This window comes from Atheta coriaria, unplaced genomic scaffold (assembly GCF_025399875.1).
Source record: "Atheta coriaria isolate IRGN ID8LTWV9N9 unplaced genomic scaffold, Caltech_Dcor_3.1 hic_scaffold_3_pilon, whole genome shotgun sequence".
Taxonomy (NCBI): Eukaryota; Metazoa; Arthropoda; class Insecta; order Coleoptera; family Staphylinidae; genus Dalotia; species Dalotia coriaria.
This window is the reverse complement of record NW_027045445.1, coordinates 2552584-2566318: the sequence shown is the minus strand read 5'-3', so window position 1 is coordinate 2566318 and position 13735 is coordinate 2552584. Positions and strand designations below refer to the sequence as shown.

The window sequence follows — 13735 nt, the reverse complement described above, 5'->3', positions numbered from 1 at the left end:
CACACAACGGCATCCCGTTTCGTTTCTTGGTTTCAAGCACGCTGATGTCATGCCACCATGCACCGAGACTCCGCTTTTCATACGTATCCCTTTTCGTAGTGTTTTTGTTTATTGTTTCACTGCCGACTGAGAATAAATTATGCATTCGCGTACACTAAGTTTTCCACTTCGATTGCTACGTAATTTGCTGTCCTCCACACACGCCTTTCAATCCAAGAAGCCGTTTTCCATTTGGTTTATTTGTGTGTTTATATTTTGCGCGGCGTAGTACATCGCAGTACATAACACCAGCACACGCATGCAGTTGTTGTTACGATACAAAACGCCCGGTTTCATTCAGCTGCTTGCTGACGACCAGCCGTCACAAACTACCGACCAACACTGTTCCCCCAGCAAGTGGCAGCGCGATTGGCACCGCACAAAAAGTTTAAAAAGCCCACCATTGCGACGTGCGTTCATCAGCCGGTACGTTTGCCGTTGGTTGCGCGGAGATTCAATGAATACAACTACGACAGTTGCGCACTGAACTTGTGTAATTGCGCGTACTGCATGTATACTGCGCGGCAAAGATAGATACTTCTGTTTACTTCCTAATACGCGACCGCGATGTTACTCAAACACTTCAAACTGCGCTCATGCACTTATGCACTTAGCCTTTCGGCTTAGATGTATAGAGGTTTAAACATGCTATAACTATAACTATGTGCACAGGAAGATATAGTGGAGCATCGATCCGATGATTGTACTGGTCATTACAAACAAAATTGTTACGAGTACTCAAACCGAGTGGATATTTATCGATTAGATCGTCGCTAACATACCACTGATAAAAATGTCCTACTCATTGAGGAATAACAACATAGAATTTAATTAGTTTCAATTTTACTGATAACTTTAAAATGAAAAAAATGCGATCATTGAGCTAATCGTAAAATAAATATCAATTTAAATGCATACCTACAGTTGCAATTTCTCCTATTGCGGATAATCTCTCAAGTGTGAACTAGTTAAGTACCTAATCACCTGCTAGTAAATTATCACTGGTTTAGAAAAGTAATTTAACCGTATTTCAAATTAAATACACATTTAATCTTGATATATGGCAAATATGCGTATACTCGTAATGTGTTTAAATTGCACCGTCCTAATTTCAATGCACTTTAAATTTGCACTCCACCAAACCAAACACAATAAATAGAATCTTGCGAAACACCCATGTCCACATTGTATGTATTTATAAAAAGCGAGTTCCTGTTTAACAAATACGCACGCACACGAATGCAAATTTCACGCATCTAGACAATGCGGCAGAGCATTTGAGTTATTTTCGCCCGTGCGTATACGCAATCGAAAGTTGTGCTGTGTTCTGCAATCCGCGTCTATTTTTCGCACGTCAATATTGACGCAGCGCCAAGTCTTAAAGCCATTGGAATTAAGCTAATCGCCCGATTGCATCGAGGTGCTGGATTTATCTCGTTCGTTTAAATCAACGCAGATATATCTAGAATTGGGTTGGGCTTACCTAACTACAGTAGCATCTTCCTCAGAGTCGATAAAATAACCAATATTAATTTAATAAAAATGCAACGGGATTACGCACTAAGCATCAAAGCTAAAACTTTAAAAATTAAAAAAGAAACAGTTTTCTTCGTTTACATTTTAATTTTAAAAGAAGTTAATGGGCCGCATTATTGCAAAAACTTACTAATAACTACTACTAGAAGTTTAATGCTATGTAATTAATATCTCACTTTATGATGATAGTTGCTAATAATAACGGATCTGCAGAACTGATTAGTACTAGAATGTTATGTTATATTGGCGCACGCTCGAAGGCTCATTTCGTGCAGCAATTAGTCAACCATAAATCGTTAAACTCCGACCCTGCCTGCGCGCGCGCTGGCTAGAAAGTAGTCGCATTCGAGACATGCATGTGATGGCAGAAAGACGCGAGAACCGGCACACTCGAAAAGCCAGTGGCCGTTCGAAAACCGCGCGGATTCGCCGCGATTCCCACCGGTGTGTCCTAAATTTCCACATTTATAAATATAGCTCAACACCATGTAAACACATTCCCATCATTTGCACCATCGAACTGAATGCATTGCATTTATCTTCTATTACAAATTATATTTGCATAAATAAATAATCTTTGTTTAGAAATCAGTTTAAGACTTTGAAAAACTTTGTAAACTTCAATTTCTGCCTCGTCATTAATATTTGCAATCTACGAGTCCCAGAAGAACGTTTATAATTTGTTGTGCTCTTGCATCGATGAGAATGAGAAATGAGAAATACACAAAGTTCAAGGTTTAAACAGCACGTGCAATTGAGATGATGAAGAGTCATAGTGCAGGCGAAGATATTGCGTTGCTATCCCCTGCTATGAGCACTTGCAGCACGACTGCAATATGGCAAAACAAGTAGACGCTAGATTTCGTTGCGTCTCCTGCAAAGTCTATTCACATACGGCACCCATTACAAACTTTCCCATAAGTTGAGCATCATCGCAGACGACAGTTTTCAAAGTTTATCGCTTAAATCACGACCAGCAAGCGAGCGGACTGCGGCTCAAATCTGCACTTGACGGGCGCTTGCCCCGGCGTGCTATTTATGAAACAAATCGGTGTCGAAAGAGCGTTTTTCAAATTTTACTAGTTCCTGTCTTGCCACATCCGAGATGCTATAAATTTGTCGGCTAGCCATAAAATCATTTCACTCCGCAACAAAACCAAAAATAGCAAATGTTATCACATAATGCAAATGGGACGATAATATGTAAAATATTCCTAGAAATATTCAGCAAAATTTTTAATCAGCTTGTTTATTATTGCTATTTCGTGACGATTACTTTGCTGTCAATCAATGTTTAGTATTACAACACATGGAGGACACGCTAAAACATTATTATCCTGCTAATCCATTAGAAAATACCTCACGCAAGCTTTCAAAATTTGCAAAATTAAATTCAATTAAAAACTACTTTATGGCAAACAATATCAATGCCACAGGTAATGTCGCCACATTAGCAAACTCAAGTTCAACGCAATTACCTACAAATTGTTGTTTTTTGTGTGTAAATTTTGACAAATCTAACACGATTGTTGTAAAGTGTAGACATGTCAACATGAGATATTACGACATCCTCAATAACCTGCCAAAACATGATGTGAATCCGTAAAATAAATGCGCGCTTCATCAATAACGCGCAGTGTACAACGCGTGGGTGCGCTTACTGTTTATGGCGTTATCAAATATTTAAAAAGTAATATATTCCGAGCACGTTTCCAGCGTGGCGTTGTTGTTATGCGGCGTGTCGGTGTCCCGCATGAGGTTGATCGACGCGACGCCACACGTATCGACCGCTTCGCCTGCCGCCGACGCCAAGCTGGCCGCAATATGCCGTCGCTGCGATTAAAGCGAATAAAGCGTATAATCCGCGAGTAAGAGCGGAATCCAGCGGAGAAGCAAGTGGAAAAATTCAATTAAGCGTTACTTGTAAAGGGATTCAGCGCAAACCCTATACAGACATATTGCATGCAATATAAGAAAATTGATTAGGTTTCTTCATAATACATCATGAATATACAGTGTGTTTTTTTTATTAATAAATATGCAAAACAGAGTTTTTATTTCTTACGAGCAACAAGGTGTGTGACTAATGCAAGTACTAAAGAGCTTTCCGAAAAATCTAGAAGTCATCTATAAATTTTCCCCTAAGGTCAAGTTTTCTACTTGAATACTACAACTGTATTCGTAGTTTCACGTGAAATTTCCCAGCAATGCCTCACTACTTCGTTTTCTTATACTATTTTCTGTCGGGCTTTTGTGCTTACAGAACATTCATTAACTGCAAAGTTCGTGTTTCATCCTCATCAGCGTGTATTACGCATTCATTACAAATAACACGTTTAGATGAATAAGCAAGACAAAACAAGAAAATGTTATCCGGACGAAATTCAACCGAAAAAAGCGAACAAAAAGTCCTTCCTTTCCACACCGTCAAGTCGGGAGGAAGCTAAAGAAGCCGAATAATTATGTCCACATGAATAAGACAAACTGTTTGCCAACAAGCGCAGCAGGAGTAAACAAGTCATCGCGACTGCGATTCTGCAAGTGACTGCAAGTTTGCGAGCAAAAAACGCGCAAGACTTCCTGGGATTTCACCATGATGCACACACAGCGACGACGCTCACTTACGTGATCTCTAGTGGTCTAATAATAACGCAACGGCATAACGCGCTGTGTAATTTTAACAAATATAATAAGGGTAATGAGTAATTATAAACGGTCGGCGGGTAATTTTAGTATCCGATTTGAATTGGCGATTTCTGTCACGCAACGTGACATTTCGCATTGGTTTCGCTATGAATGATTTCTAACTGGGCGCAGAATTATATCTTGTGAAATTTACATTGAATATCACCGTTATTTTTGCATGTCGCGCAATTTAATTTTTGATTATTGGATGTTACTATCATAGTTATTAGAGGACAATGATTTATTAGAAACATTTTGCTGCAACGTCCCTGTACTCGTTGTGATATCAGTTTATTGCTCAGCGAGTATAATTTAATTCACATGGAATGTTGAGAAATTTAAATAAATATATACCTACATTAATAAGGTCGCTTAGAAATGATCGCGAATGCTTCAAACATCGAATGCAAAACTGTTTTGCGTAAAAGTGTCCTTCAATTATGCAAGATGACATGACATACAACTATGAATAACCGTTATTAATAAATTGATTTACAACATTCTCTCAATGCGCGCGTACGTAATTACTTGTAATTGTTTATAAACGCTGTATGTAATTATAAACGTAAGTACAAGGAAGCAACTGATGCGCTTGATAGATATAATATTTAACAAAAGTAACTCTAGTAATTAATAACATAATGTTAATTAAAATGTGTAATGGTATAATACCTGGGCCTCATTGTGTTCCTGTGTTCTCACGGGCATTATTAATAAATAAATTATCGCATTTTAACACATCATGAACAATCGCCTTTAACTTATATGTAGAATAAGCACAACAGAACAATAAATATCATACATTCGTTTGTTCTGCCCAAGTAACCTCCTTTAAATCGCAATGCAAAATAACAAACTCTAATTATGACTTAATCGTGCATAAAAACAACTGCAGAAACCCAAGAACAACAAAGTAATGAGGGAAATAAAATTCGGTCTACAAAACTAATGCATGATAAATCGATTAACCCACTGAAAGCCCAGTGTCAATTAATAATCCAATGGCGCAGTAGATTACTCAGAAACAAGACAAAAAATAACTCTTCGAGCCAAAAACAAAGCTAAAGAAAAGAAAGTCAAATCGATGTAATGAATCAATTTCTCTCGACAAATGTGATTAAGAACATAAATGGCTAATGAACGCAGAAAAACTTACGAAATAATGCGGTCCTATATTGATTATAGATTCTTATCACTTAATGAAATCAAATATTTATTGTTGTAACCTAATTTTATTGCTTTACGTGGGAACTTGAAATTAACTTTCATTTTCCTAAGTTAAAATTGGTTCCAATAGATACTAAAATTCAATTACCAGGTGGGCTTAAGTCACGATCTGTTTCCTACTTAATTTGTGAATACCTCGAAACCTATAGCAAACCAAAGATAACTCCATTTCATCATGCAATTAACGTTGTGATGTGAAAAATGTTTTCACGTTTGCACCAAATATTAACTGCTTCAAAATCTAATCGAAATCTTTGGAAAACTGTAGGCGCACAGCGTAGACAGTGCGGCAGCAAGATCATAAAGGCTAAAAGCTACAATTTCACGGGCAAGGCGCACCTCCAAAAGGTGATTTCAAACATACACACACGCCAAGGCACATACCGCGACGTCGCGTTTCGACTTTGTCGATATTTACTAGAAGCATGCCTATACAAACATTGCGGCACGCTCGAAATGGGAACGGTCCTTTCTTTCCATTCATGCCTTTCGTATTTTTTATTGCCATTAACAAATGGGCATTTATTTGACACACACTCACGACATATTTGGACCCGCGTTGCTGAATATTTATATAGGCACACAAGAGGCTATTTCCTTTGGTGTCAAGCGAAATTCACATAAATCAACCGAAAATGTTATTGCAATGTATAATATTGTACTTACTTAAGATAATTTATAATTTATAAGAATATAGTAAGGTAGGCAACCAAATAGACGGCGTTTTCTGAATGAAATGATGCGTGACCACAAAGTTTCACTCTTTGGATTTGGAGCGTCTGTAGATATGTCAGGATGTAATTTGAATTTATGAATAAAATGGTATGCGCCGAGGATTGACCGCGTTACCACACAACTTCATATTTTTATTGACCAACACGAACTTGAAACTTTTTCCTTCGTGCGATTTTCCATATTTTCTGGATGTTAATTCCCACCATGCTTGAGTTAACAAAATCTGTTATTTCATGGTTCAATTCATGCAAACATACACTAAAGACCAAATGTAGATTAAAGGTGAATGAAACAGAAACACGAAAAACTCAGAAAAAATGTAAGATTAATATCATCGATAAATCTATTGATAAAACTAGAACAAGTGTGAAAATATCTCTTATCCGATTGGATTTCTCCCAATCGCATAGTAATATACTCCTCGTTAAAATTACTCTTCTCACTTCTAAACATTGGTTCATAATAACAATAAAAATAACAATAACAATATGCATAAATCATAAATCATGCAATAATTCTAAATGGATTTTCTTTGTATCAATCTAAACAATGTTTTAGAAAGTTCCTATATTTGTATTGTCCTCACACTCCTCATAATAACACCGAGTGTATTTTCTACCAAAACAAAAGATAAATAAAACCTGAGATGGCTATTAGCTTCCTGGAAAGGTTTAAGTTCATACGTTTATTGCCATGTATCCAATACACGTCGGGACGTGCGCACTACCCACGGAGAACTTGTAAAGGTAATAAAGCAATGACCACGAAATTTTATCAACGAATAACGTTGGCGTTCGATGAGCACAGAGCGCTCGGTCGACAACATAGGTGTTCCTACATAGTATATTTATATATTCTCAGTTATTTATGGGCGAATTCATTGAATTTCGTATCCACGATGATTTAAATTGAATAGATCGTCAACAATTGTCCAAAGATCTGGTATAATACGAGTACACCCATAGCTCTGCTTTGGCATTGGAATGGAGGTGATGTTAAAATTAAAATGCAAGATGGAAGAAATTCCTGCGGCTTCGCATGAATAGTGAAGCGTGAGCCAATTAAACGAACAATCAGACACTAAATATTAAATCAGTCGGTTCAAGGAATCTGCATTTGCATAATATAGAATCAACTCCAGAAACTGGATTAATTAGTGTGCATTTTACGAAGATTACTGAGAACAAAAGCAAATTTGATCTATATTTTAATCAAGATTAATTATTAGTAGCGATTACGATTCAAGTAAAGAATGTCAAATAAAGATTATCATAAGTATCAATTATTCCTGAGTAATTTTATCTGATTTAATACATTGCGATAATTACATTCCAGAGAGCTGGTATTCATTCAGACAAAAGTTATTTATACTGAATGAGATACATAGAAACGTCCGAAAATGTATGTCAACGGCTGGCGAGGGCAAGCCCATAGCTAATTGCCAAACTCAAATGCAAATTTATGCAAATCACAACGCGATGTCCACAATCCACATTATGCAACATTCACTTTTGTTATTTTATTTGTTACAAATGTGTGCAATTCCAGCACACATAAAATAAATAAAATTGAAATTCTGCTTCAAAACATGTAAATAAACAAGAAGAATATTTATCGGCGCGGTTATCTAAAAATATTCCGCGATAACAACACGTGTCACGTCGCAATCCGCTTACAAAAGTCTGTCTTGCTTGAAGGTCTTGTAACTCGAGTGTAAAATGAGGAATAGCAACAATTATACATGGAGCCACGTTATGCAGTATGCATGCGTTCGCATGATGCATGCAATTTTGCTGTTCCTGCGGGCGCTCTTTGCCTCATCGCTTCAGCACACTTTAAGTGCGCTGGTCGCAACTTGCAAGTAACTTTTATGTAATAGGTTACGGTAATGTGTACGAGTATTTTCTACCTATCTGCCCGGCGTATTTCTCAAGTGCGACGGCAGGAAAATTGAAGCAAAGGTGGCACTTGCGCATCGCTATAGGTAAATGAACCCTGAGTTATAGCCCAGTTATTAATGCATTCGCTTTCGCGTCCGACCTCGGTACTGTGACCGAGCCCGTCAGTCGAACGGCCAATCCTTCGTATTGAAATTACTTCCTCATATCGCAAGTCTAATCATCAGTTTACCGACCAAAGTTATACATCATTTTAATGATTCTCATATTTCGAACATAAAATTTAAACAGGAATAAAATGGTAGGTACTCACCACAGTGGACGACATGACTTTCAATAGTCTGTTGTTGCGATTCAAACACCGTCACTATTCCCGAATGGTTGATTCCACTGGACTCGCACGACCGGAGGTGGCATACGATCGGTGATAACACCGTTTGTGGCCGTAATAAACAATCCGTTGAAACCGTTTTTCAGGTTTTTCAAAATGTCCAGACACCCATACGGCGCAGTGTGCAACTCGCACCTCGCCGAGAGTGGAAAAATTTAATGTTTACCCGCGCGATGTTGTTGTCAGCGATGTGCTCGGAACAATAAGCAGCGGGCGCGATAAGTCAAAATGTAGTGGATGCGAATCGCGACATGTGGATCAATACTGGCGCGCGCGCGGCGCCACAAGGTACACGTTCAGCGTATCAGCGGCGCATGCAAACCGCCGGTACGAAGGCGGACGACGCCGCCCGATGCTCCAAGACGATACGGCACATGCCGGCGCGCTTGTAAATTTTCGCAAACATCAGCAGGACGCCGGCGCCTTCTGCACTCCATTCACGTATCGCGCCATCCTGCACGTCCCACATTCACAGAGGGCACACGGGGGCGAAACCAAACGACCAGTGTATTCATGATGGCTACGTGTCCGGGAAGACAATTCAGATTATACCGGATTTATCAATTTGCGCTTCGCAAAACAATACTGCGCTGACACATAGGCAACACAAAATACTAGTTCAAAATTTATCGTAGCCATATTGGTTGGACCATTTTCTTTCTAATGTCGTTCATTGAATAACACAAATATTTTTCACGCTTGTAGTATTATAAAATGAGTCGGCGTATTTGAAACTTTACAATTTTTTATTATTAGTATTCCTAGTACAATTTATTTTACCAAATAATAAAATGGCAAATGTTGCATTTTCCAATATAAATTCTGGTAACAACACATTAATCTTCTAAATGCGTGATAAATAAATATTCTATTGCCCCATTTAGAAAATTACCCTCGCCATCCATCTCCGAAACTTGTCACCTTCAATATTGTTGTTAATCCGTTCTTAAAAGCATTGCAAATCGATATTAGCATCGCTATGGCAACGGGTGCGGCTGTGCGCTCCACGCAGCATCCAGCGCCTTCGCCGATCTCGGCAGATCAGTCCGTCGCCGACAGCGCGATGCGTTAACCGCCGCCCCCTCCGTAAACACATCCGCCAAACATGAAGTGGCTGGTGCTAAAGATCTTCCTGTGGGGAGTATGCGGCGCGCAATGGTCCCCGCCAAATACCGCCGTCTACAACATTGGCGGCGTCCTCAGCAGCAACGAGAGCGAGTTCTATTTTAAGGAAACCATCGCGGTATTACTCATCCCTCCGTGTGTGTCATCCCCAAAACCGTTTGTTTTGTTTTTGTAGCACTTGAACTATAACACCCAATATGTCAACAAGGGAGTTACCTATTACGACACGGCGATTCTGATGGACCCGAACCCAATTCGAACTGCTCTGAATGTTTGCAAATATCTAATTGCAAATAGGGTACGTGGACGGATGTTTATGGATTATTAGGTTGTAACGAGGTCATTGAACATTGTTGTTTTTTTTAGGTGTATGCGGTGGTTGTATCACATCCACTTACAGGAGATTTGTCCCCAGCCGCTGTTTCTTATACCAGCGGATTTTACCACATCCCTGTTATTGGAATATCATCCAGAGATTCAGCATTTTCGGACAAAAACATTCATGTGTCGTTTTTGAGAACCGTCCCGCCCTATTCTCACCAGGCGGATGTATGGGTTGAAATGTTGAAACATTTCAATTACAAAAAAGTGATTTTTATTCATTCTTCGGATACTGACGGAAGAGCGATTTTAGGAAGATTCCAAACCACTTCTCAAAGTATGGAAGATGACATAGAAATAAAAGTACAGGTAAAACCATTTCTTTATTTTCTGTATCTTGCGGAAATGAAGTTTTGCTATCTCTGTAGGTAGAGTCGATAATTGAATTTGAACCGGGCATTGAAACTTTTACGGCGCAACTCAACGAAATCCGAAACGCCCAAGCTCGGGTTTACTTAGTCTACGCAAGGTATCATCAAGTTTCTCTTTCAAAACCCAGTATTATCGCTTTCCCATTCTTGACGCAAACAGAGTTATCTAAACGTAATGAAATGTTTGCAGTAAAACCGACGCACGGGTGATTTTCCGCGATGCAGCCTGGTTAAACATGACTGACGCAGGATACGCCTGGATTGTCACCGAGCAGGCTTTGCAGGCAGACAATGTCCCAGAAGGACTTTTAGGCTTAAAGCTTGTGAATGCCACCAATGAGAAGGCGCATATACGTGATAGCATGTAAGTCTTATCAGAGACTCAAAAAGTTGTAAATTCATTAAAACTTCCAAGGTTACTGATACTGACATTATTCAAACTTTAGATATGTATTGGCATCTGCTTTGCGCGATATGAACCAAACAAAAGAGATCGCCGAAGCACCCAAAGACTGTGACAACTCGGGTTCCATTTGGGAAACTGGAAAAGATTTGTTTAACTTTATTCGCAAACAAACCCTGATGAATGGCGAAACCGGAAAAGTTGCGTTTGATGATCAGGGTGATCGCATCAACGCCGAATACAACCTCGTAAACATACAGCTTCGTAAGAAACAAGTTAATGTGGGAAAATATTTCTTTGACAAGGTACAAAACACAAAATAAAAAATTAACTAGGAGTTAGTTATATAAAATAGTGTAGGTAATACTAATTCTATGCTAATCAAAATTATGCTTTTAAGCTATCATCACTTGGGAGCAGATATTATACTAATTAATTACCTACTTTACATAGGATACCAATCGAATGACTTTATCAGTGGATGAGAAGAACATTATGTGGCCTGGTCGCTTAAACATAAAACCCGAAGGCTTCATGATTCCGACACACCTGAAAGTGCTCACCATCGAAGAGAAGCCATTCGTTTATACACGCAAATTAAACGACCAAGAGGAGTGTCTGCCTGACGAGGAAATTCCATGCCCGCATTTCAACTCCACTCAAGATGGTACGCTTTTAATGAGTTCTCATTTATTATGCGAATGTGCGCTCGTATTTCGCGCAGTAAATTAATGTTCTGCTCCAGAAACAGGAAGGTACTGCTGCAAAGGGTTCTGCATGGATCTCTTAAAAGAACTGTCCAAGAAGATTAACTTCACGTACACATTAGCACTTTCGCCTGATGGCCAGTTCGGCAATTACCTCATAAAGAATAACACCACCAAGAAAGAATGGACCGGACTGATTGGTGAATTAGTCGGTGAGCGGGCTGATATGATTGTGGCGCCGTTAACGATCAATCCTGAACGCGCCGAGTTCATTGAGTTCAGCAAACCGTTTAAGTATCAAGGCATCACTATTCTGGAGAAAAAACCCTCGCGGTCGTCCACCTTGGTATCCTTCTTGCAACCATTCAGTAACACGCTGTGGATCCTCGTTATGGTATCTGTGCACGTGGTTGCATTAGTGCTGTATTTGTTAGATAGATTTTCACCGTTTGGAAGGTTCAAGCTGGCAAATACTGATGGTACAGAAGAAGATGCTCTTAACTTGTCGAGTGCCATTTGGTTTGCCTGGGGAGTATTATTAAACAGTGGCATTGGCGAAGGTTTGTAAAACATTATTCGATGGAATAAATCTATTTCGAAACATTTTACAGGAACACCTCGAAGTTTCTCAGCAAGGGTTTTGGGTATGGTGTGGGCTGGATTTGCGATGATCATTGTAGCTTCATACACTGCCAACTTGGCTGCTTTCCTCGTGTTGGAACGACCAAAAACCAAACTTACAGGAATCAACGATGCCAGGGTACAAAACTAATGTTGATGTGTGTTAAAGTTAATTAACATATCTTGTAGTTGCGCAACACAATGGAAAACCTGACATGTGCAACAGTGCGCGGCTCCGCTGTCGATATGTACTTTAGACGACAGGTAGAACTATCCAATATGTATCGAACCATGGAGTCAAACAATTACTTGACTGCAGAGGATGCTATTCAAGATGTTAAGAATGGGTAACAACACCGTCACAACACCTGCTTGAATACTATTTACTCAAGTTGTGATTCCAGAAAATTGATGGCATTTATTTGGGACAGCTCACGCTTGGAGTTTGAAGCCGCTCAAGATTGCGAACTTGTGACAGCTGGAGAATTGTTCGGTCGTTCTGGATACGGTATAGGACTGCAAAAAGGATCGCCATGGTCTGATGAAGTGACGCTTGCAATTTTGGACTTTCACGAAAGTAATAAATAACCACCCACGAGATAATTACCATCTACATTATGCATGATTAACATTTCCAGGTGGGTTTATGGAGAGCTTGGAAAACAAATGGATACTCCAAGGCAACATTCAACAATGCGAACAATTCGAGAAAACTCCAAACACGCTTGGATTGAAAAACATGGCGGGCGTATTCATATTGGTCGCGGCAGGTATAGTCGGCGGTATTGCGCTTATCGTTATAGAAATGGCCTACAAGAAGCATCAAATCAAAAAACAGAAGCGTATGGAACTCGCTCGTCATGCTGCGGACAAGTGGCGAGGATGTGTTGAGGTATGTACTGGAAATATCTACGAAAAGTGATTGATTAGTGTGAACATGTGGTGGAAATCGTTACAGAAACGGAAAAACCAGCGGCAATCGCTGACGACGCAGCGGCGCATAAAATCGAATGGTGTCAACGATCCGACAACAATCAGCTTAGTCGTCGACAAGTACCAACAGCAGCGGCAGGGCGGCGGACCGGAGCGAGCATGGCCAGGCGATTCTGACATCAGGCAGCGAAGAAGCGACGAGTCGGGTGGCGGTGTACAACCCGTACCGCGGTATATGCCCGCCTACACTCCCGACGTTTCGCACCTAATTGTTTAATCGCGTTACTATAGTAAGCGCGAATACTCGTACCATAGTCTTGTGTATCAATGTCACGAGTGTTGTATGTACTTGAGGAAAGCTCGATAAACCATGCATCGACCAACCGGAAATGACAGGAAATGCAAGGAACGGAGAAATGTCGAGTGGCGAAACACTCGTTCATACTAGGCAATTAAACACGTTAGCGTAAACAAACTATATCTAAAAGACAGGTCACATTTAAATACATATTTGTGAAACATGTAGTTAGTGGGCAACAAAACCCTATAAAATCATAACTAAACTTTTAACCAAGGAGATTGGCGTTTAAACAGAGATAATTATTTATAATTCAATGTATACAGTGTAATCACTGGTTTTTGCCACCCAAATATATTATACTTGTTTCGAAATGTTTTTCTAA

The 13735-nt window shown here is 39.6% G+C and overlaps 2 protein-coding genes and 1 long non-coding RNA gene across 3 annotated transcripts in view; 2 read left to right on the top strand and 1 right to left on the bottom strand.

Annotated features, from left to right (window-relative positions):
• The window catches only part of toc (toucan), a 42033-nt gene extending 33268 nt beyond the window's left edge, over positions 1-8765 (bottom strand). Inside the window, exon 1 of the mRNA XM_065317554.1 lies at positions 8434-8765. Within this exon, the coding sequence (XP_065173626.1) occupies positions 8434-8448 (15 nt within the window). The 5' untranslated portion in view covers positions 8449-8765. The remainder of the gene's footprint in view (positions 1-8433) is intronic.
• LOC135789538 (uncharacterized) lies at positions 3137-3625 on the top strand. The gene is made up of 2 exons (XR_010547593.1): positions 3137-3226; positions 3292-3625. It is a non-coding gene; the product is annotated as an uncharacterized lncRNA (long non-coding RNA).
• Positions 8766-9547: 782 nt separating the features above from the next.
• Nmdar1 (NMDA receptor 1) lies at positions 9548-13724 on the top strand. Its single transcript, XM_065317555.1, has 13 exons — positions 9548-9754; positions 9812-9934; positions 10003-10326; positions 10386-10486; positions 10579-10752; positions 10835-11096; positions 11245-11458; positions 11537-12058; positions 12110-12258; positions 12309-12466; positions 12524-12696; positions 12758-13011; positions 13078-13724. Exons 1-13 carry the CDS (start codon positions 9617-9619, stop codon positions 13327-13329), a joined length of 2844 nt encoding a protein of 947 aa, XP_065173627.1. The 5' UTR covers positions 9548-9616; the 3' UTR covers positions 13330-13724.
• The last annotated feature ends 11 nt before the right edge of the window (positions 13725-13735 follow it).